This window comes from Rhineura floridana, chromosome 1 (genome assembly GCF_030035675.1).
Source record: "Rhineura floridana isolate rRhiFlo1 chromosome 1, rRhiFlo1.hap2, whole genome shotgun sequence".
NCBI classification, from domain to species: domain Eukaryota; kingdom Metazoa; phylum Chordata; class Lepidosauria; order Squamata; family Rhineuridae; genus Rhineura; species Rhineura floridana.
In genome coordinates, this window is record NC_084480.1 from 178,080,346 (window position 1) to 178,105,195 (window position 24,850).

The window sequence follows — 24,850 nt, forward strand, 5'->3', positions numbered from 1 at the left end:
GGGAAGCAGAGTGGCACATCCTGCAAAGAACCAAAGCTAAGCGGGAATGTCATTTGGAAATAGTTCTGCCTTTGCTTCCTGTGGAAGCAATTTGGTAAAGCAGAGTTTTGGCATATCCTACAAAGAACCGCAGCTAAGTGGGAGTGGCATTTTGAATCTCCTCTGCCGCTTCATGCAGTTTGTATTTTCTCTGCTGTTTTTTGTTCCTGGCATTCACCTTCTCCTTATTAGCAAAACCATCAGTCTCCCCCCCTTTTTTTTACTGCTTCAGTGCTCAGCAGTCGGAGTCTTGTCCCAGCGGGTATGTTGGCCCTCAGGGTAGGGGCTTGCTCTTTGAATTACAAGACTGGCGCACAGATTCTTTTTCCTGCCTTTTTTGTTGGCTTCCCGGAGTGTGACCTCATTTTCAAAATGGCATCTTCTCATCTATGTTCTGAGACGCATCATGTTGCCTGCTCTGCTAGGGATCTGTCAGACTCTGGTATGTCTGTGGCTAACAGGGTCCAGGCTGCAGAGGTGGAATCTTGGGGCTCTAGCCAGCAGAGATTGGGGGTGAGTGCAGAGGGGCTGGGAACCTCCAAAGTCCTTCCCAAGGGAGGGGAGTTCCCCAAGTTTATTATTTGGATTAGAGATTATATTTTCCAAGAGATTCAAGGTGCCCTTCCTGCTCAGGGATCAGGTCGGGCAGATCCAGTTCTAAGAGGTCTTATAGATCTGGAAAACGCCACAAAAAGTCTAGGAGTCATAAGAGGAGGAGCTCCCACAGATCTCCATAAAGTTCTAACGCTGTGGGGTCTCCTCGCTCTTGGTCCCCTTCTCCTGTGCTTACTCAGCCTTCTGCCTCCTAGTATAGGGCTATGGAGGCGGAGGCAGGAGGCGGAGCTTCTGCTGCTGATGGGTCCAGTTCTGGGTCTCAATTTGTTGGACCTGTGGTGGTTTCTGAGACATTATGGTCTTATGTGGACCCCCATGGATGAGGATTAATTTTCTGAAGGGATTGAGGTGGTACAGCCTCATTCCAAGTTATCCACTTCTGAAGTGTTTCCAGCTCTCCTGGCTAAGGTAGGGTGCTGGAATTGACAGAGGAAGTTTCTTCTAGTGAGCCACCCTCTGATCAGTCACTGGCTGTGGGGGCCAAGATAGCCTTCCCCTCTGCTGTGGGTAAACCTCTTTCTGTGCCTTGTCCGCCATCATTCGATGCAGTTCGAAAGGCAGAATGGGCACACTCTTACAGGCCCAAAAATGTTCCTAGACTGGCTTGGAAGTACTATTTTCATCCATATTCTGTCATGGATCATTTGCATTTCCCAGCTGTGGACCCTATTGTGGCCACTCTCAGCTCTCTTACTGCTATTTCATCAGAAGTAGAGAGGGGATGCGGGGATCCTCGTGACAAATGCATGGAGATTGTCCTCAGCTGTAGTTTTGAGGCATACGCTGTTATTTTCAGGCCAGCTACTATGGCATCAGTTTTTCCTAGCGCTGATGAATGACCTCTAGGGAGAATGTTCCAAAACATATTAAAGATGGTGTAATGAAGACAACTCATGCTTCCGCCCGTGGCGCATAGGAACATCTCGTTTCATCAGTGGAAGGTGGATGCAGGTTCCCAGGTGCACCTTGTAAGTCTTCCCTTTTCATGCACTAAACTTTTTGGTGAGTGTTTAGAGGCCCACTGTGATGCGTCCTTCCCTGGCTCTCCCTGTCAGGTTCCTACCTGCGCGTGGTTACTGCCTGTCTCTAGGCACCACCAGGGACTCCACCAGTCCGGACCGCACTCTCTTATGGTTTACCTATCCGCTCTAGCACAGATCTCAACAGATCCCCCTGCTAGGCAACCACCAGTAACGTCCCAATACTAGTATTCCCAGAGACTCTGAATACTGGTATTGTTATTCTCTTCACCGCTGCCACCATTTGTTACAGTTCCCCTTCAGCCTTGGTCATTACCTTACCCTCCCTTCTGGTCTGTGAAACCCCAGCCAAGGATCAGGCCTTTGGTAAACCAAATTAAGTATTTATTAAAGATAACAAAGCTAACAAGATTAACAAGATTTCTTCTTAAGGCACATAAGCATATGGTTTTACTCAATACTAATCTGAACTCCACCCCCCTCCTTCTTCACTCTCTCCTGGCAAACAACTCTCTCAAACCCCACCAAGCAATCCACTCTTTCTCTTCTCCCCCCAGATTCCACAATTCACCACCTCACATTCACCCAGATTTACCTGTCATCCTTTCATTTATACTGTCATCCATTTTAAACATTCAGCCAATCATCAAGCATTCTATTGCCCATTCACTCCCCCTCCTCTTTCACTACTTACCATGTATACTCTAAACAACCAGCACTTACCATATATACACTAATATATAGGAACATCACATTCCCCCCCCCCCTTAAACAACTGCAGAGTATTATTCCTGTTCCAGGATATATACGTCGCGTTAACAAATAAAAGTCTCTATGGGGAAAATGTCTTTCTTTGTTCCTCTGTCTGGTCACGTCACTGCAGTCCCAGCCACTTGCCTGGAAAGTCCATCGGCCAGTACATTGTCCTTGCCTTTGATGAACTGGAAGTCCACTTGATAGTCCTGTAGGGCCCAGGACCACCTCTGCAGCATAGTGTTATGGTTTTTCATAGTCTGTAACCAAAACAAGGCCCGATGATCCATAGTCACTGTGAATCTTCGTCCCCACACGTATGGGCGCAACTTGTTCAGTCCCCACACGACCGCTAGGCACTCCTTCTGGACCGACAAATAGTTTTTCTCCCTCGGCGTCAGCTTGCGACTCAGATACGCCACTGGATGTCTGGTGCCTTCTCTCTCCTGCAGCAAGACGACTCCCAGCGCGAGGTCCGACGCATCTGTAGCCACGATGAATGGTTTCTCATCGTCTGGTGCTATTAATATGGGTCCTTGGCACAAGGCTTGCTTCAGTAGATCAAAAGCCTTCTGACATTCATCCGTCCATACCACACGCTCAGAACACTTCTTCTTTGTTAATTCATGCAAGGGGGTTGCTATTTCCCCAAAATTTCTCACAAACTTCCTATAAAAACCAGCCACACCCAGAAATGCCCTTACTTGTTTTTTGGTTAAGGGGATCGGCCACGCTTGTATTGCCTCCACCTTGCTCCATAAGGGGGTGATTTTCCCACTCCCCACCTTATGTCCTAAATAGATTACTTCCTTTAGTCCAAACTGGCATTTCTTAGCTTTTATTGTGAGGCCTGCTTTTCTTAAGGCCTCCAATACTGTTGTCAGGTGTTGGACATGCTCAGGCACCGACTTGCTAAAAATGGCCACGTCATCGATATAGGCCACTGCAAAATCTGACATGCCTCGCAACATAGTATTGATTAGCCTCTGAAATGAACTTGGTGAGTTCCTTAGTCCCATGGGTAAGGTCACAAACTCATATAACCCATCTGGTGTACTGAAGGCAGTTTTGGCTCTGGATTGCTCGTCTAGTTCCATTTGCCAAAATCCTTTACAGAGATCTAGTGTAGAGATAATGGTTGCTGCCCCCAATAACTCTAACATTGCGTCTACCCTAGGCATAGGATACGCATCTGGGACAGTAATTTTATTGATTAGCCGATAATCAATGCAAAACCTTGTCGTTCCATCTTTTTTCGGAACCAGGACAATACTTGAGGCCCAGGGACTGATGGATTCCCTGATCACTCCTAATTCCAGCATATCTTCCACCTCCCTTTTGATCTCATTCAAAACTTTCCCATTCACACGGTACAGAACAGATCTGATTGGGGCATGATCTCCAGTATCAATGGAATGTATAACTATACTGGTTCGGCCAGGTTTGTTGCTAAAGAGATTCCTATAGGTTTTCAAAACTCTCAGAATCTCTTCTTTTACTTCCTCCTCTACCTCCTCTGACCATTCCACTTGATCTACTTCTCCTTTGTCTTTGCTTTCCTGTACCAAATCTGGAAGTTCAGGCCCACTTCCCTCAGGGAATAAGGTAACTTGCAATACCTTTGCATCCCTGGTATGGTAAGGCTTTAACATATTTACATGAACCACTTTGCTTTTGTTTAATTGGTCTGTGGTGATTACATACGTCACTGTGTCAAGCCTTTCTCTGATGGTATATGGTCCTTCCCAGTTAGCCTGTAATTTGTCATGTTTCCTGGGTATGAACGCCATAACCATATCTCCCACATCATACACACGTTCTCTGGCTGTTCTGTCATACCAGTAACTTTGCTTCTCCTGTGCATGACTCAAATTCTCTTTCACCATTTCCATCATTTGTTTCATTGGTTCACATTCATCCTTTCTCTCAGCAGGCATCCACAGTCTATATAAAATCCCATTCTCACACACAACTTGATTCCTCAGTTTGTCAGTGAAAGGAATCTGTTGGGCCAGAGCCTGTTCCTTTATTTGATTCAAACTGGTATCGTTATGCAGCTCTTCCCTGAATTGATCTGCTTCTTTCGTATCAGAGACCACCTGATACAGTTTGTCTTTTTCAGCAGGCCTGCTAGTGGTTGCTATGGTGACCTGAGGCTGGTTAACAGATTCCACCCTGTTTGTTTCAGCCCCCCTTAATATGGCTTCTTTTTCTCTGCCAATTTGCTGTCTGGTCACTACATAGATCTTTTCTTGGGCGCCCATTACATCCCTTCCTAGTATTACTGGTTCTTGTTGCTGGGCATTAATGCCTACTTTATATCGGCCCTCTCGGCCTCTCCAAGTCATTTCCACCAGGGCCACAGGCAAACTTTCTGGTTGACCCCTCACTCCTTGGATAGTCACAGTTTCCTGAGGTAATATTACCTCAGATTTTATTAAATCTGGCCTCAGTAATGTCTGAGCGGCACCAGTATCAAGCAATGCCCAATAATTTGCCCCTTGTACACTCACTTCCTCTCTCAGACTTGAATCAAGGTCTGTTACTTCTGTCCAGTTTATCTGGCAAAACTGAACCTTTTTCGCTGTTTCTACAGCCTTGGGCTCTGTTTTCACTGCCCTTGTCTGAGCAGGATTACTAATGGGGTTGGCAACCTCACATTGAAAACGTAGGTGCCCTGGTCTACCACATTTGTAGCATAATTTCTCCTCACTTTTAGGGTACACAGATCCACTCTGGGGTGTCCTGTGCCCTTCAGATTTTAATGGAGGACTCACTCGCTGTGGTACCACATCCCTTCTGCCAGCACTATATGGTCTGGGTTTAAACTCTCTTGATGTTTTCCCCACCCAGCCAGTTCTATTGGAGGCGAAGTGATCCGCCAACTCTGCGGCCTCCTGCACAGATGTAGGGGAACGATCTTTGACCAGGAGCCTTATTTCTGGTGGTAACTGATGGTATAATTGATCCAGTATCATGAGGCTTTTCACCTCTTCCACTGACTGAGCTTTGGCACTACTCATCCACTTTCCAAATATATCCATCAACTTTGCTCCCAGTTCCACAAAAGACCTCCCTGTCTGTATCTGGCAATTTCTGAAAAGCCTTCTAAAATAATCAGGCCCCAGTCTGAATCTTTTAAACACTGCTTCTTTGAATTCAGCATAGGTGACGGGCTTGTCTGAGGGGAAATATTGCTATACCTCAGCCAATTCCCCTTTAATCAGGTTTGATAAATACTGCATGTATTTATCTTCAGGTAGCCCCCACAACTGAGCTGCTTTTTCAAAGGTGCTGAGGTAAATTTGAGGATCTTGACCAGGCTCATAGACAGCAAAGTCCTTTGGAGTAATTTTTATTTTTGCTCCATCTCTCTCTTTCCTTGTCTCCTCAGAGTGAAATTTCTCTCTATCAAATTTTAACTTTTCTACTTGTAATTCAGCATCCAATGCTCGTTGCTTCTCCCTCTCCTCAAACCCCAATCTCATTCTCTCAATTTCCAACTCCCTCTGTTTTTCCTTCTCTGCACCTTCCATTCTCAATCTCTCAGCTTCCAACTCCCGCTGTTTATCTTTTTCCTCAGCCTCCATCCTCAATCTCTCAGCTTCCAACTCTCTCTGTTTTTCCTTCTCTGCACCTTCCATCCTCAACTTCTCTCTCAAGTACTCTATATAAGCGGGATTGCTTAAATATCCTTCTGGGGTCTCTTCTCTGACAGGTTGTTTTTGCTGGGCAGTTGCAAATCCTATAAGTGCTACCCTCAATTCATCTACCCCTTTACCCTCATGAGGTAAATTGAATGTTATGCACTTCTCCACCAGCTCCTCTCTTTTCATTTTTATGTATTCAGCCATGGTGTTTGAGTTCACTCACTCTTTGCCACACACTCTTTGCCAGTCACTCTCACAAGAAATCTTGTTTTGTTATTTCTGTTTGCCACACAACTATTATGGATTGTCTAGTATTCGTATCTCACTGCTACAGCCAACACCTGTGACGTAGTCTCCTTTGTCACCACGTGTCTTTGGGACTCTCTTTGGTTCGTATCTGGATTCTCTGTTGTTCGTATCCCACTGCTACTGACGCCACCTGTGATGCGTCCTTCCCTGGCTCTCCCTGTCAGGTTCCTACCTGCTCGTGGTTACTGCCTGTCTCTAGGCACCACCAGGGACTCCACCAGTCCGGACCGCACTCTCTTATGGTTTACCTATCCGCTCTAGCACAGATCTCAACAGATCCCCCTGCTAGGCAACCACCAGTAACGTCCCAATACTAGTATTCCCAGAGACTCTGAATACTGGTATTGTTATTCTCTTCACCGCTGCCACTATTTGTTACAGTTCCCCTTCAGCCTTGGTCATTACCTTACCCTCCCTTCTGGTCTGTGAAACCCCAGCCAAGGATCAGGCCTTTGGTAAACCAAATTAAGTATTTATTAAAGATAACAAAGCTAACAAGATTAACAAGATTTCTTCTTAAGGCACATAAGCATATGGTTTTACTCAATACTAATCTGAACTCCACCCCCCTCCTTCTTCACTCTCTCCTGGCAAACAACTCTCTCAAACCCCACCAAGCAATCCACTCTTTCTCTTCTCCCCCCAGATTCCACAATTCACCACCTCACATTCACCCAGATTTACCTGTCATCCTTTCATTTATACTGTCATCCATTTTAAACATTCAGCCAATCATCAAGCATTCTATTGCCCATTCACTCCCCCTCCTCTTTCACTACTTACCATGTATACTCTAAACAACCAGCACTTACCATATATACACTAATATATAGGAACATCACACCCACCTCATTGAAATCAAAGGTAAGAGGAAGACCTTGCCCTTGACAAATAAGGAGGAGGAGTGTAAGGGCTGTTTCAGTCAGCCCTTTCATCTCCAAAGACAGTTTTCCAAGTTTTGTGCTTCTCCTTCTATCATCCCCACTGGGGCAATAAGTGGGATAGGGGACAGGCCAATAGGTCAGGGAGCAGGGCCTTTAACCAGGCCAGTAGGTCAGGGGGCAGAGCCTTTAACCTGGCAAAATTTCAAAAGGTGGGAAAAAAGCCCTCCACCCCCTGACTCCATAGGTCCATGGGATATGGGGCAGGTGGGGCCAGGCTGATGACTTTTGCTTCTCGGTGTCCTCAGATTACCTTGGATAAATGCATTCTCAGCACTGTCACCAACAGCTACTCCCTGGAGTTCACTCAGATTCCTTGTTAAAGGTTTATTTTAACTCCTTGTTCCAGGGTTCTTGGAAAGCACCAAAATTATCTGAAGACTCTTCAGCATCTGCTGAAGATTCATGCAATGGAGAAGGTCCCTCCCTCAGAGAGGAAGTCAGGGGTTTATTCTATTATTTCCTTGGTGCATAATAAAAATGGCAACATCTGGGATCCTTTTGGACCTCAAATTGCTCAACAAGTTTGTGGGAAACACTTCAAATGGAGACATTGAGGTCCATTGTGGAAGCATTGAGGAAAGGAGATTGGATGACCTTGATCCTCTCCAAGGTATACCTTCACATTCCAGTTTGGTATTTTCACCGTCACTTTCTTTGATTCACCTAAAGGCAGGATCACTACCAGTACTGGACATTGCCCTTCAGACTCTTCTTGGCCTCAAGGATCTTCACCAAGGTACTGTTGACATTAGTGGACCATCTCAGAGTTTGGAGCATTGGCATTCATCCTTATCTGGATGCCATCCCCCTTTGGGTGCTGTCCCTGGAGTTATGTTTGTAGCACACCTTGAGAACAGTAGTGTGTCTGCAGGAATTGGGGTTTGTGGTTAACAGGGAGAAAAGTGCATTGTCTCCCACTCAGTCCTTGACTCATCTGGGAGTCTGTTCAGATGCAAACCGGTTCACCATGTGTCTGTCACTAGAAAGGGTAGACAAGGTCCTGTAGGCATTTTGCTCTGTTCTAGAATCGGATTTCATGGATCTTATGGAACTGGCCAATCTGCAAGGTCTGCTGGTCCTATGGGTTCAATTTCACAATCATTCCCTACAACAGCTGCTGCTGCCCTTTCAAGAACTCATCACAATGAAGTGGCATGTGATGGGGGTCATTCCTGTTTCCCTGAAGAAGGAACTGCTCTGGTGGCTGAAACCCTGTCAGTTGTCTGCCAGGGTCTCTGAAGGAACTGTCTCACAGTGTTTATGACAGATGCTAGAGACTATATGGTCTTGGGGTGTTTTTGCACACCAAGGCTGTCCAGTGGTTTGGACTTCCAAGGAAGCAATGATGAGCATCAATGTTCTGGAATTCAAGGCAGTCTGGCTCAAGCTCAAGCAATTGGCTACAGAGGTTCAGGATTCCCATCTGCTAGCCCAAACTGACAAGGTTTCAGCCAAGGCATACTTGAAGAAGCAGGGAGGCTTGCTTTCAAGGATTCTGATGGCAGAAGCAAGGAAACTTCAGGTCGGCAGAGCACAACCTTCTCAGCTTGAAAGTGGAACATCTAGTGGGGTGGACAACCAGACAGCAGACTGCTTGACCAAGATAGACATAAAGGAGACCAAGTGGCAGTTAAACCCCTAGTGTTTCATCAATTACTTCATCAGCTAGATCAGCCGGTGGTGGATCTCTTTGTGTCTGCGGAAAACACTCAGCTGGACACCTTTGTCTCTTGCTTTCAATCTCCAAGATCATGTGGTGTGAATGTTCTAGAGATAGAATGCCCTGCAGGGTTGCTGTACCCTTTTGTGCCCTTCAATCACATTCAGAAGAGAATTCAGAGGGTGCATCAGTTGGGAGCAGAAGTAATCCTGGTAGCTCCTCATTGGCCACTAAGGCCCTGCTTTCTGGACCTAGTCAATCTCGCCATAGGGGATCCCTGGAGGCTACTAGTTCAGAGAGATCACCTTCTCCAGGGTCTGGTGCTCCATCCTCAACCAAAGCTTTTTTCTGCCGAACAGCCTGGAGGCTGAAAGGCACTCGTGGATGCAGATGGGACTTTCTGGTAAGGTGTTGGACACCTTGCTGCCCTCTAGGTGTGCTTCCACCAATAGAGTGTATTCTGTTTTATCTTTTATGTACACCGCCCAGAGAGCCTTTTTGGCTTAGGGCGGTATATAAATTAAATTAAATAAATAAATAATAAATAATAAATACCATGTGGCAGGCCTTTCTAGCCTGGTGCTCGTCTTTGGGTGCTAATCCTGCTGCCAGAGAAGTAAAGGACCTGCTTTGGGTGGGTGGATAAATGTCTCAGTTGTAGCACTATCAAAAGTCTGGCAGTGGCACTGAGCAGTGTCCTTTCCAGCCTAGGGGAGGTCCTCTATTGTCTGCCCATCCCCTTTTCAAACAATTTGTCAAGGGGGGGGGCTTGTTGTCTCCTCAGGTATTCCATAGGTTTCCTTCATGGAATTTGAATTGGGTACTCAGAGCTCTGATGGGTCCTGCATTTGAGCCCATAGCCACTTGTTCTTTGAAACTCCTGTCCTTGAAAATGATGTTCCTTGTAGCTGTTACTTCAGCAAGATGGGTGTCTGAATTGGGGGCCTTGTCGGCTGACCCCCAACTCTGTTTTCTCCATCCTGATTCAGTGTTTATTCCCAAAATTAACACCATTTTCTACGAATCACAAGGGGTGGTTTTGCCTTCCTTTTGTAGTAATCCTTCTCACTCCCAAGAGTGCAAGTGGCATACACTGGGTGTTCACAACACCCTACGTTTTTATTTGGACAGGTCTCGGGAGTTTAGGAAGTCAGAATCTATTTGTGTCATTTTCGGGACCTTCTGTGGGGAAGAAGGTGTCCGTGTCCTCCATCTCACATTGGCTACAGGCTCTTGCTCAAGCCTTCCGATTCAGGATAAGCAACCTCCTTCTGGCATCACCAGTCATTCTCTAAGAGATGCCATGATCTCAGCTGCCTTTAAGGGTGTGTTTCCAGTGGTGGATATTTGTATGACAGCTACATGGGCTTCTCCACACACCTTCCTTAAACATTACAAAATAGACTTCTCTGCATCAGTTGACACAGTTTTTGGTAAGAAGGTGCTCCAAAGAGGGGTGAGGCAGTAACCTAAAGAGCAGGGGAAGCCCCCCCTGTGTTCACCATGGCTCTGGTATATTCATATGGAGAATGCCTTTCATCTGACAAAAATGGAAATTTGTCTTACCCTGAATTTCTGTTTGCAGATCCTGATGGAAGTCATTCTCCCCACCTCTTCTTCCTCTGCTGATATGGTTGGGGAGAAGACTAGGTTATGACTTCATCCACCGCCTCACATATGTTAGGGATTCCTTTCCCTTAGGATATCACCTGTCATTTGGGAATGGGATTCAGATTTCTATGGGATTGGGTTTTTTCCCTATGTTTTTGTGCCATGGGGGAACTATCTTTGTTTTCTGCTATGACATTCTCTGTAGTTAGGTTAGGTTAATTTGTATGCCAATCTGACGATCGGATGGAGGTTGAGGAGTTAATCTGCTCTGCCGGTTGGTCTGGCTAAAGGGATTATTCCTGCCCCTGGAGAGGAGGCAAGAGGCTTGAGAGGGCCCAGCCTGACCCCTCTTTTTAAGCTCAAAGTACAACTTATAGAAAGTAGAAACCAAAACAGGAAAAGGAAGCACCATCCAATCAAACTCACAGCACAACAGGAAAATGGATGACCAGAAAAAAAGGCAGAAAACTGACAAAACTTGAGAACCTAGCCTTCTCTGACCGCAGGCAGGGCTGGTCTGGCTAGGGGGATGACTCCTCTTCTTAGAGAGGAGGCAGAAGGCTTGAGAGGACCCTGCCAGATCCCTCCAGTAGGAGACAATCATCCCTATGAAGAAAGTCTTCCATCAGGATCTGCAAATAGAAATTCATGGTAAGACACATTTTATCCATCCTAACACAAATCCTTGGCATAGTCAAACCAAAGTTAAGCAATTTTAAACTAAGGTGGCACACATTACCCCAATCCAGGGGCCCTCACTCTAACCCAGATCTGGTTGTGAATCTATTTGTGGGATGGGGCTATGTGATCAGGAGGAAGGTGAGGGAAGGAGGCACTGCATTTCCTCCCCACTAACCGAGAACTGGTGTGTTCAATCCTGTGGGGTGCTTTTTGCAAATGCCTTTCCTGTGGGAAAGGTGCTTATGAAGCACACACCCTACACCTTCTTCCTGCCCCCTGACAGCCCCAAATCACTCCATGTACTCCAACCCAAGGCAAATCCAGGCTGTCTTCACCCAACTCACATGAAGGCCAGATCCCCCAGAAATGGCCTGATTCAGTTCAGGGTACAGCTGAAACCACTGCACAACCTTATTTTAAACCTCATAGACTTCATTTTCAAGAGTGTGTTTGTTAAACATGGCTGGACTGTGCTTAATACTATCTTTAGCTGCAATTTTATTTCCATTGCCTAAAAAGAGTTTTGTAGAGGGTTGAGTAAGCAACAGAATGCTGTGACTATCCCCATATGCCATATATACTTTCAAGGGGAAATAGACAGAGCACTTGCATTGAAACTAAAAATTAATGTTGCAGTTCTATTATATTTCCAGAAATACGGTTACTTTAAATATAATTGTTCACTTTGTAGATCAAGAATGGAGGCTGCTAATGTATAACTGAAAAGGCTAGTTATGGAAATGTGTGCTTCTCTGGTCACATTGCAACAATGTCCAAATAGTAGAAAATTCTATGCAGAGTTTGTGAGGGGAGACAATAGAGAATTTAATAACTGTAACGTCTAAAAGGCAGGGGGGAAAATTTAAGTCTCCTCACCCCAACCCCACCTGCAACAGAAAGTCAGTGGGCTAAAGTTAAACAATATTAAGTCTCATTTATTTCAGTGGGAGAGCTAAACCGTGTACTCATCTCTCTCCCTTTGAAATCAATGGAACAATATGGCTTGGTTTGATTGGCCACTGTAAGAACAAGATGCTGAACGAGATGGGCCTTGGGTCTGATCTCTCAAGGTTCTTTTAATGTTCTTATGATTTGGGGACAATTTGGGTGATCTTGGCGATGTTTCTTGTACCTGGTTTTTTTCCCCTTGTTTGTGTCATTAACAAGAAAATGTTAATGTTTTCTGTAGGAGTTGCTCTGCTGCCATTTGTAGATGAACGCCGTCTGAGAGCTGCTCTAGCAGAGGTGTATTCTGATCTCACTCCTGAAGAAAGTAAGAATTAAAGGATTATATAATGTTTTTGGTAGCGATACTTCTGTGCAGTACTATTTTTTCCTAATATTAAGCCCACATCTTTCTATACCATAAATCAATTTTCTTTCATTTTATCTCAAGTGGCAAAAGCTGTTACCAGTCAATCTTGGTCCCCTTAATAAGCTATATAGAATGAAAATGCTGCCTCTTCATTAGTCCTAATGTCTTACAGTTGTTGCGCCCTAGGCGCAAGGGAGTTAGATCAGGGAGAGGAGTCAGATGCGGTTGAGGTCCCTGGGGGCGTTGAAGGAGGGGGGACTCTGCCAGCCCGCAGACTCCCTTAGCCAGCACCCCCATCGAGGCAGGTCCCGCCCTGCCTGCCTGAACCGTTGGGAAGCGACCCTTCACATGCACCAACCTCAGCCATGCAGGAATCCCCAACCTGCACGTCAAACGCTTCCCTGCCAACCAGCTTCCTGGTCCCTGAGGTCATGCTGTCACCTAGCAAAGCCCCACTGTCAGAGGCCCTGCGTGAGAAGGTGCAAGAAGAGAGACTTTCAGAGGGTGGAACTTTGCATATAAACGGCTCCTTTGAAGACCTTCCCTACTTAAGCAGGTGCCCACCCAGGCTCTAGTGCTGAGTCAACTTTCCCCACACGCTGCAGAGACTGTTTAGGTAGGCTGGTTAGGGAAAGTAGTGAGTCAGAGTAGACAGGTTTATGAAGCACACCGCTTTGGATGTAACCATCACACTTTAAGAAAACGAGAATTAGACCAAACCTCGCCTCCATCTCATGTCTCAGACTCTGAGCAGGACAGCTTGACTCAGCCGCCACCTCCCTTCACCAATGCTCCCATAACCGAAACCATGGAGGCTAGCAGTGCCGCCGAAGGGGGACTTCAGAGAACCATCAAAGCCTTGTACACCGAAGTCCAGAATCTCCGCGCAGAAACCCAGTATCTCCGACTTGAGAATCAAAACCTTTGAGCCTTGATTAACCAAGCTGCCCAAGGAGACGCGCTACCAGTGGCCGTGCCACCCACCCGAGTCAAGGCGCCAGTGGAACTACCTCCTCGCTATGGTGGTCAGAGTGACCAGTGCGCCACGTTCCTTGTCCAGTGTGAACTGTACATATGCGTACGACAAGTCAAGTTCCTGAATGATGATGTGAAGGTGGTGTTTATCATCAGCCTCTTGGAAAGGGAAGTTGCCAAGTGGGCTACCCCGGTTTTGGTGAGAAACAATTCTGTCCTGGGTCAATATACCACCTTCATCGCAGCCATGACAGAGATTTTCATGACCCTCAGCGTCAAGAGATGGCCTCCCAAGAGCTAGGAGCCCTGAAACAGGGAAAGGGCTCAGTAGGGACTTATACTAACACGTTTCACGTCCTAGCCCAGGAGGTGGATTACAATGATCCTGCTCTGATAAACTTCTATTGGAACGGACTTAGCATGGTGCTGGATGAATTGGTGCGCACCTCCCCACCCGGCAGCCTGACAGAGCTGATCCAGTTATGCCTGCAGATAGTCAGATTGAAGTTTGCCACTTGGAGCGCAGGGTGGAATTTCCACATTCTCAGGCTCCCACACCTCTCCCTGCGCCTGTTTTCCGCCTAGCGTGGGAACCTCGACTTCGTCAGGAGTGAAGCCCATGCAAATTGGAGGAGCTAGACCACGCCTATCAGAGGGGGAGAAGCGCAAGAGGGAGGGGTTGTGTTTGTACTGCAGGAAAGGGGGGCACCTGGCCTGAGGATGCTACTCCAAATGAAAAAAAATGTTCTGGTGCAGGAAAACTTCAAATCCCAGCTTTCATAGAGGCCAAAGAGTTGGGAGCAAAGCAGACACTGTGGCCCCGCCAGCAGCCCCTCCTGTCGCAGCCCTCCCTTCACCCGCCGGTTCGATTGACTCTTCCTTCGGGGTGAAGTCTCCAGGTCAGCGCCATGATCAATAGCGGGGCCTCCTCAAGTTTTATGAACTGCAATTTTGCCCAGGAGCATGGCGTGCCCACTCAGATACTTGAGAAGCCCTTGTCCGTCGAGACCATTGATGGGAGGTCCTTAAAGTTAGGAACTGTTACCAGGGCAACGGAGACGCTGGGAATGGAAATCCCAGGACATGTGGAGAGACTCATTCTATGTGGTGTCCCTGCCCCACTTCCCAGTGTTGTTGGAAATGCCCTGGTTGGTTTAGCACAACCCCACAAGTCTTCTGGGATGAAGTGGTGGTGGTGTTTACCTCAAGGGATTGCCATCAGCACTGCCAGCCATGGAAGAAGCCTCCCCTCAACACCATGGAGTTGCACTGCAGGAGGGAGTCATCTTGCCGGACAAGTATGAGGAGTATCGGGATGTGTTTGACAAAAAAGAAGCCGATCAGTTGCACCCCCACCGACCATACGACTGTGCCATAAATCTGATGCCAGGGGCGCGCATCCCTTCAGGGCAGATCTACTGTTTGTCGGAACCAGAGTTGGCAGTGCTAAGGGAATTCCTGGAAACTAAACTCAAGAGGGGCTTCATTCGACTGTCCCAGTCTCCAGCTTTGGAAAGGGGGGCACCTGGCCCAAGGATGCCCCTCCAAAGCAGAAAGAGCTCCGGTGCAGGAAAACCTCAAATCCCAGCTTTAACTTTAGCTTTAACCCTAACCTTTTGCTGTTCATTAAGAAGAACAGCAGGGAGCTACACCCATATAATGATTACCGAGAGTTGAACAAGATCACCATTCCCAACAGCTACCCCCTGCCGCTCATCACGGAGATGCTGGAGTGACTGTAGTCGGCCAAAATTTATACCAAGTTGGATTTGAGGGAAGTTTACAATCTGGTTCAAGTCAAGGAGGGGGGTGAGTGGAAGACAGCCTTCAAGACATGATATGGACAGTTTGAGTACTTGGTCATGCTGTTTGGTACATCCAATAGCCCCGGGGTCTTCCAAAGCTTTATGAATGACATATTTAGGGATTATTTGGACCAGTTCATGATCATGTATTTGGATGATATCCTCATCTATTCGGACTCTCCAGCTGAACACGATGAACACGTACGGGCGGTGTTACAACATCTCAGGGAACATTGCCTCTACGCCAAGCTGGAGAAGTGCTGCTTTGACTTAACCACGCGGTACTTTTTGGGGTACCACATTTCTCCCACCAGAGTGGGGATGAACCCAGGCAAGGTCCACAGTGTTCTCACGTGGCAGTCTCCCAAAACGAAGAAGGATCTTCAGCAGTTCCTAGGGTTTGCCAACTTCTACCATTGGTTCATCGCTAATTACTCCGACAAGACCCTGCTGCTCACACAGAATTAGACCAAACCTCACCTCCGTCTCATGTCTCGGACTCTGGGCAGGACAACAGTTTAAGCTGAATCTCCTTTTTGTTCTTGTATTCTGAATCACGTTGTGACCAAGTCTGTAACAAATAATCCACTCAAAGGCGAAGAGGAGTTGAATTATTCCTTCTTGCATCTGTGATGATACTTCTGTTAATTCAACTGTAACATAGCATTTGGTCACCTTTATCTTACATTTCCTTTCAGTAGTAATTTAATGTTAAAACTTGAGACCCAGAAAGTTTTAAACTGTAGTATCCTGAAGTTCTTATTATGGTCCTTGATGTCAGGTACTTGGTACTGTAGACTTTAGCGATCCTGCAGATTTAGGGCTGGGTAGGGCAGCAGAGGAAAATGAAGTTCAGCCTTATGCTTGTGGCAGGCAGGAAAGAATGGGGGTTGGGGAGACTAACAGGCCTTGAGGAGCATCCAAGTGGTTTTGCTAGATAATCTGTTGTCCAGACTGAGGAGCAGCTACAAGCTATGGGATTTGTACAAATGGTGGTAGGAGTTGCTTAGTTTTTTCTATTCAGTTGAACCTAAGGTATGTTCTTATTGGCTTAAAGGGGAATATCTGTGTGGCAGGAGGTGCCCTGTTGTCCTAGCCTGGACATTGTCACTTGCTCTTCTCCTAGATCTGATCTGGAGATGGGCTAGGAGAGAAGAGTGCTTCAGGGGAGGGATGGCAAGATAGCCAGAACTGCACTGACGTTGCTTGTAACTTAAGAACTTGTGCTTAAGCTTGCTTTTCCCTCCCATTCCATTTTTCTCAAGTGTCATAGTTTTTTTAGATTGAGCTGAAGGGCAGGAACCATCTCAGAGCTGTGGTTTTTTTTCAAGTCACTCTGAGAGTCTTTTTGGCTGAAGGGTTTTGTATGCCAACAGTTATTTGGAAGTTTCTTGAATAGCCAATCATTTTAAAGATTGTTTTGTAGTGTTTTAATGTTTTTTTTGTTTTTATATTGCTGTACACACACTCATATTTTATGAGAGGGTGGTATATAAATACTTTTATAAATCAATAAGTAAAGCGTGGGTTATAAATGCTGCAAATAAATAAATTCCCCTACGTAATCAAATGCCTGATGCACAGTGAGCAAGGACTTGATGCCTGACTCCCAGGGTTCCTTCCTCTCTGATAAAGCCATGAAAGGTTCATTTACATTTAGCAATAGTATAAAACAAATGGATGCTGTCTTCTCACACATCAATGGAAGAATAAAGAAGACACGCATCAAGGTAGCATCCTTGTACTATCTCAAATAGATGATAAACCTAGAGAAAACTATTTTGTTTGTATTGCAAGTGCAAGTAGTAAAAACATGGGCCTGTTTTGTAAGTTTCACCTTTTCTAAAGGTTGCTCTTAATGAAGTGTTATTACTTTGCTTCCTTCACTAGACAGAAGAAATAGTCTTGGTGGTGATGTTCTCTTTGTTGGGAAACATCATCAACTTCATGATTTCATTCTTGAACAGTACAAGTCTGGTGAAAAAGAGGTATGTCAATTTTTTTCTAATGCAAATTACATTTCATTCATTCTTGTCCAACTCATCTGATCAGGATGTTATTATTTCCCAATAGCCAGTAGACATGCCTCCTGAGCTGTGTCATGGTATTCAAGGAAAACTTACTGTGAATGATAATCCAGTTCTTCCAGATGAGTAAGTATAGCTTACAGTAAGATTTACTTGCTGATGAAGAATACCTCCTTGTTAAATTGCCCAGTCTCAAATATTCACTTCCTGGGAAAAGTGATTGAGAGGGTTGTGACAGAACAGCTGCAGACATTCCTGGATGAGACTGATTATCTGGATCCATTTCAGTCTGGGTTCAAGCCTGGTTTCGGACCGAATCAGCCTTGGTGATCCTGATGGATGACCGTTATAGAGAGGACAGGGGGAGTGCAACCCTGCTCCTCCTGCTCAATCTCTCAGCAGCTTTCAATACTGTTGAGCATGGTATTCTTCTGGACCAGCTCTGCAGGATGAGCAGTGGTGGTACCATGCTGTGGTGGCTCCGTTCATACCTACAGGGTCCAGAGAGTACCATTGGCAGAGTACTCCTTAGCCCCTGGCGTTTATACTGTAGAGTGGCACAGGGTACTATCTTGTTCCCAGTACTTTTGAACATCTATATGAAGCCATTGGGAATAGTATCTGCCATCAGTATGCTGATGATACCTAGCTCTATTTTGCCATTACATCTGAATCAGGAGAGGCTGTGCAAGCTTTGAATTGGTGCCTAGATGCAGTGGTGGACTGAATGAGGGTCAATAAACTTGAGCTTGAATCATGGAAAGATTGAGGCTTGTGGGTAAGTGGTTCCTGTGTCTGGGAGACAGGTCAATTGCCAGTCCTGGATGGGGTTGCACTCCTGCTGAAACAGCAGGTACACAGTTTGGGGGTACTTCTTGATCCATCTTTGTCACTAGAGGCTTAAATGAGCTCTGTGGCCAGGAGTGCTTTCTGGCAGTCTAGGCTGGTATGCCAACTGTGACCATTCCTGGACTGTGATAGCCTGACCACAGTGGTCCATGCATTGGTAACCTCAAGACTAGATTTACTGTAATGCAATTCATGTGGGGCTGACCTTGTATCTGCTCCAGAAGCTGCAACTAGTGTAGAATACAGTGGCCAGAATGCTCACAGAAGCAGATTACTGGCAACATGTTACCCTGCTACTGGAAGACCTGCATTGGTTGCCAATTTGCTACCAGACCATGTTCAGTGTACTTGTGTCAATTCACAAAGTCCTACACAACTTGGGCCCAAAGTACCTTAAGGATTGCCTATCTCCCTATGTTCCATCTCAGTCACTGAGATCTTCTGATGGGGCAGTCTTAGTGGTTCCTCATGCCCCTGAGGTTCAGTTGGCCTCCACTAGGGACTGAGTCTTTAGCATGACAGGCCGTGTCCTGTGGAACTCCCTACCAAATTGAAGTTCGATAGAAACCATCCCTTCTTTCTTTCTTTCAGGTGTCTACTGAAAACTGAACTTTTTAAACAGGCCTTTTAATATGGATTTTCTTTTCCAACTAATGCAGTATTTATGGATGCTTTTATTATTGTTTTTAGCGATGTTATTATTGGTTTTAATTCTGTCATGTTTTTGTATTTTGTAATGCTACCTTGATATACTTTTATGGAAAGTGTGGCTTATAAATACTTAAATAAATAAATAAATGTTCTCCAAACAGAATAAAATTAGTACATATTTTCTTGATCTCCATCACAACACAGATCAAAGCTGCTTAATGTATGCCATTGGTTTTCAGTTAGAACATAAGAACATAAGAAGTGCCTGCTGGATCAGGCCAGTGGCCCATCTAGTCCAGCATTCTGTTCTCACAGTGGCCAACCAGGTGCCACTTGAACGTGTGTTGCTAAGGATTTCAATAGAATTAGAAAGATTCTGTTTCTAGAGGAAATTAGCTAGAATGGGGAATAAGAATAATGAGGATGAGGTTAAAGGTGGGTCTGAAAATGGTGAAAAGTGCTGGCGTACACCAAGGGGATGGTTTAACATGATGTAAGCATTGCAAAACTTAAAATGCATTTCATTTTGAAAACAGACACTGCATTTTGATTAAATTCTACCATCTTGTATTTTATTAGTATTGAACATGCTACTTTCTGTGCTGTTCGACAGCATATTATATGCAGTCATTTTGAAATGTTAACGTGCTACCCTTCCAATTTCTTTACCATTTTGCTTGGACTAAAGCAAATTGCCTTAGCTGCTTTTAGTATTGGAGGAACCATTTAAATACTTGTTATTGGGATTTTTGTCTTAGAAATATTATTCAGTGTCTAAAATATTTGTGGAGCTTTACTGTCAAGAATTTGGTCACTTTGGTCAGTTAAGCGTTCTTTTGTACTAACTAAGGAGCAGATGTTCTAGTCACCAGTGCCAGTTTACATCAGATACATTTTCTCTGCAGTCAAGCAAGTTTTTCTTCTAAATGAACAGTTGTTTCATTTTTCCATATCCATTAGGACAGTGCACTCTCCTGTGCCAATGCTGCGTGATCTGACACAGAATTCTGCAATAAGGTAAACTGTGTTTGTGTGAAGTTATCCAGCTTCATGTTTTAGATCATGGTATGAAGTCCTCAATAGTTGTGGAGTTCACCAATTCATGGCTGGCTTCTCCTTTTGGCGGGAGAGGGGGACACACTGAACCTATGAGGTTAGATGTTTCCTTATTTTCCAGGCTCTTGCTTTTGTGGGCTTGCAGGCAACTAAGCAACTAATCTCAGAAAATATGGGCCCTTTCTTGGAATGATGGATCAAATATACTTTACTCTAAACTGCATTCAGATGATGATTGTGTTTTCCTTTCCTCATTGCAGAGTGATCTGCTGTCTCCTGCTAGTTGACATCTTAGCAGTAACAATGGTCTATGTATATTGATTACCTCTGCTAGTATGTCACCTGCATAAAGCATGGTCGAATACACCTCAGTAGGGGTGGAAGAGAGGTAATTGTATCTACACTGGGATGGGGAACCACATGAATGGCCACATCAAATAGTGACCAGTCCTTAAATGTGCCCCATTTGACAGTCATCTGACAGTGTGTGGTGTCAGGTGGAACTGATCCTGTCCAAAAGCAACATGGGTTGCATTTGGCACCCGATGCAAGTTGGACCTGCAAAGAAACAATCCAGAGTAATTTGCTTAGAGTTTAAATTTGGCACCAAATGCACATCATGTTGCATATGGACAGAATAGGCGCTCCCTAGGGGAACCAATCCTGTCTCACAAGCAGCAGGGCTTGCATTCAGTGACAAATTTAAATGGCACTGAATGCAACCCAGTGTTGTGAAAGAACAATTGGGAGCACCCTGTAAGGGTCCTGATTGTTCCTTCACAGCCATGGCTTTACCTATCCCATGCCAGACATCATATGCCATCAGGTGAGTGACAAGTGGGTGTAGCCAGCCCAAAACAGATCAGATATGAATACCAGATAGATATAAATACTAGAAGCCTGGTTAGCCTAATTTGGTCCTTGGGCTGCGGGTTCTCACCACTGATCTTCACCTTGTCTTATTTTAACAGAGCAAATAAGTTATTAGCTTCGATGTCAGATGACAGACAGTGTGTTAATTCTTCATATTTTTTCAAATATTTTCATTCTTAGTGTCAACTTTAAAGACCCACAGTTCGAAGAAGACTTTATTTTTAAAGCAGTGATGTTATCTGGGGCAAAGTAAGTAATCCTTATGTACTGCTTACCAGGTTTTTTTAACCACTTGCTGCATTGTAGCATGTGTGGGATTGATTCTGTGGGTGGTCCTGCCTGTGTCAGAGAGTTGGACTTGATGGCATTTAGGTCTCTTCCAAATCTGTAACTGTGGCACCTGTTTAATTAAACTTCATTGTCTTATTATTTAGAAAGCCTCCACCAGTTCTGAAGCCAGGTGACTGGGAGAAAACTAACAATGATGGCAGACCTTGGAGGCCACAGCTTGGCTTTAACCGTGACAGAAGGCAGGTTCACTTGGACCAGTCATCATTCAGGACATTGGGGTAAGTAGCAGTGACTTTAACTACTGCTGGTCTTGTGATCTCTGCTCATATAGATATGTTCACTCATGTTTTAGCAAGGAAAATATGGAACTGAAATTGAACCAGGCATATTTTAAATGCTGTGTAGATTAAGGTTGTATGAAATATTCTTAGTCCTTGAGTTAGATTAAAGGAATGGTTAACCCTCCAAAAAAACACCCTTAAGAAGACTGCACAAATTTGTATTATCTTGGGACAGATTGTGTCCTTCTCTATCAAGCAACTAAGAGGTTTTTTTATACTCACTAAGCTTTAGAACCGTAGTACCTGATATATGAGAGCATCCCAAAACAATCCCTGACCTGCATTTTTATGAAAACTCAAAGGAAGAAAATTTCCTAGCCTTCTGAGGAATCTTGTTCAGTTGCCCAGCTGCATTTATAATTCTGTAAATTACCTAAGAGATAATACTTTTTAATATGGCTACAATTTAATTCCGTAAGTTGGGCCAATATACCTTAGAGTCAGGACTGGTTCAGACCTGGATGATGTGTGACTGGGCCATCAATATGTACAAAAGTATGTACATTCATCTAATTTCAGATTTCCTCCTGTCTCTTAATGTAGGAGAAATAATTGAGGAAATCTGTCAGAGTGTGCAGACATTTGTATGTACAGAAACCCTACTCTCACAACTCTTGATTTTTACAATGGTGGACGCACACAATGTCTGCTCCATATCCCACCATTCATAGATTTCCTAACCTATGAATATCTTGCTTTGTCTATACAGAGTTGTAGAAATTTACCATTGTTCAGGTCTCAAATGTGAGCTTTGTCCTTGTTGCCATGTGTGGATCTAAACTGTGACATCTTTCCATGTGACATTCACTTCCCTCCCCACCTCCATATTACAGTCATGCAATGTCAAGGGACAGAGGACAGTCAGGAAGTGGAGTTTACAGCAATATTGCTCCCCCTGGAGCTTACAATCAGGGAAATTCATACAGACCGCTTCTGGGAAGACCACAACAGATTCCAAAATTGCTTTCAAGTAAGTTTTCCCCCCATTTCTATTTTCTTCTACTATATTTATATCCCACCTCCAAAATATACATCACAGTTGAACATCTAGTTATTGCCGTTTGAACATTTGCTCACAGTGCAGATTGAGAACTGGTGTAGAGAGTGGCTAAGAGGATGATCCAGGAATTCCCCAATTCAGATTTCATGTGAGCCACAAACTCCCTCACAGCCTTAGGCAAGCCACCTTTTCCCAATCTCAGCCCTCCCTCTATAAAACAGGGATGATAATCATACAAGCCTACTTTAGAGGGCTGTTGTAGGGATTACTGATCAATGTCTAAAGCACTGTATAAATGCCTATTTTTACCCATGTATAACTCAATAACATTTAAAGAGCTTGAGTTTGCAATGCTCTATTTAGGCAGCTTTTTAAAACATAACAAGATGGAATTAATTGATGGGGAAACTTTAATTATACAGGCACGAGAGTGGCTGTATAGTATAGTCAGCATGGATGTTTCGCATTCTGCAATGTTAAATTGAAAGTACCCCCCATGCCATTCTGATGCTTCCCATAAGCTCATTTCAAAATAAAACCTTACAAAAATTATAGTCCTGAACTCAGAAACGCTTGCTGAACAACTTTCTAAGTTTTCATGGTGATACACAAAACAATCAGAGAGAATCGAGAGTTCAAAGTGTAAAAGAGAAAACAATCCAGACCCGTTTGACTATTTTCTGCCAGTGTTGTCTTAATTTGTTGAAATTCATTAAAAATCAGCCATGTTCACAGAGTACCTGTGATCCTATTACTGACCTTTCCCCATACTCTGACCTTCATCCTCTGCAGTTTAACAGTTATAAAAATGTCTAGCTGATTTTTAATTAATTTAAGAAATTTAACATTAAAGTCAATGATGCATGCTCAGTAAGAACCAACTGTCAGTGTTCTAAAGCCAGACTCACAGCTGTTTGGCTTGGCTAATCAGGGGACCACACCCAGGCCAGACCTTTATTTCACTTTAGACCGCTATGGCTCCCCCCAAAGAATTCTGGAAAGTGTAGTTTGTGAAAGGTGCTGAGAGGAGACTCCTATTCCCCTGACACCGAGCTCCAGTGGCCAGGGTAGTTTAACAGTCAGCCGCTCTGATTGAAGCTCTGTGAGGACTCTCCTAGCAACTCTCAGCACCCTTCACTAACTACACTTCCCAGGATTCTTTGAGAGAAGCCATGACTATCTAAAGGGAAATAAAGGTCTGGTGTGGATGTGGCCAGTGACAGCTTTGTTTTAAATTTGGGTGGGAGACTACATGTGCCTGCTGTAGAATAACAAGGTGGAAGAAACCCTGAAAAAGAATGATACTGTTCACAATTTTTCCTTAATGAAAGGAAAGGGGTTTCCTGTCTGCCTAGTGCCCACCTATCCAGTCATCTCCCCTTCCTCCCTCCTCCTCCCCCCCTCCCTGCTCCTCCCCTAGGTCAGTTTCATCTATCCTAAGCATGATTGCACAGGAGTAAATCCCACCGAACTTAAAAAGTATGCAACTGATCAAACCTGCCCTTCCTCTTCCCATCCCCTCCCTCTTGCTGCTTCCCTCTCCCTTCCTTTGCCCCTCCCCCATCCCCTTCCAATCCCCTCCTTCCCTCCGCCTCGGTCAGTTTTACCTATCTTAAGCATGATTGTGCGGGAGTAAATCCCATTGAACGCAATAAACATGCAAATGATTAGACCTGCCTTTCCCCTCCTTCCCTTCCTCCTCCCCTCTCCTCTTCCTTCTTCCTCCTCCCCTCTCCTCTTCCTTCTTCCTCCTCCCCCGTCCACTCCAACCCTCCATCTTCTCTTTCCCCATGGTTAGTTTTACATATGCTAGGCTGATTGCATGGGAGTAAATCCCACTGAACTCAATAAGCATGCAAATAATCAACCTGCCTTCCTCCCATCCCCCTCCTGCCTACTCCCATCCCCCTCCTCCCCTCTGCTCTTCCTCTCCTCCCTACTCCTTCCCTCTTCCGCCCTTCCACCTCCTTCCCTCCCCATCCCTTGTGGTCAGTTTCACCTTTCCTAAGCATGATTGCAGGGGAATAAACCCACTGAACTCAATAAGCATGTAAATGATCAATCCATTCTCAGCAAACTTGCACAGGATCCCATTTCTTATCTCCCAGATTGAAAAGCAGAGAAATTCACTAACAGGCAAAAAAACCCCTTGCAGTTTAAGAATGTGCTTACAGCCAACAGATATTTCTATCAAAATTTAAAAAGCAGGGAAATTGGGCAGCTATAGTGAATGCTCCAGGGGAGCAGGAGACCTGACCTTCTCTCTGAGATATTGTACTGCCCTACTTTCCTCTTCTCCCAGGCATTTTTAACAGCATTTGAAAAGCATGTGTTTTAACTTGCCTATCGGTTTTTATGGGTTTTAATTTAGTATGGTTCAAATTTGTATATTTGCTTTAATGTTTTTAATTGTTGTAAACTGCCC

General features: G+C 44.9%; 1 protein-coding gene across 2 annotated transcripts in view; it reads left to right on the forward strand.

Annotated features, from left to right (window-relative positions):
* XRN2 (5'-3' exoribonuclease 2) overlaps positions 1 to 24,850 on the forward strand; it is a 100,434-nt gene that overhangs the window by 61,567 nt on the left and 14,017 nt on the right. For both annotated transcript variants that reach the window (XM_061587991.1, XM_061587992.1), the window contains exons 21-27: positions 12,432 to 12,515; positions 17,228 to 17,325; positions 17,411 to 17,490; positions 19,825 to 19,881; positions 20,974 to 21,042; positions 21,228 to 21,362; positions 22,259 to 22,395. In XM_061587991.1, the coding sequence (XP_061443975.1) occupies positions 12,432 to 12,515; positions 17,228 to 17,325; positions 17,411 to 17,490; positions 19,825 to 19,881; positions 20,974 to 21,042; positions 21,228 to 21,362; positions 22,259 to 22,395 (660 nt within the window). The remainder of the gene's footprint in view (positions 1 to 12,431; positions 12,516 to 17,227; positions 17,326 to 17,410; positions 17,491 to 19,824; positions 19,882 to 20,973; positions 21,043 to 21,227; positions 21,363 to 22,258; positions 22,396 to 24,850) is intronic.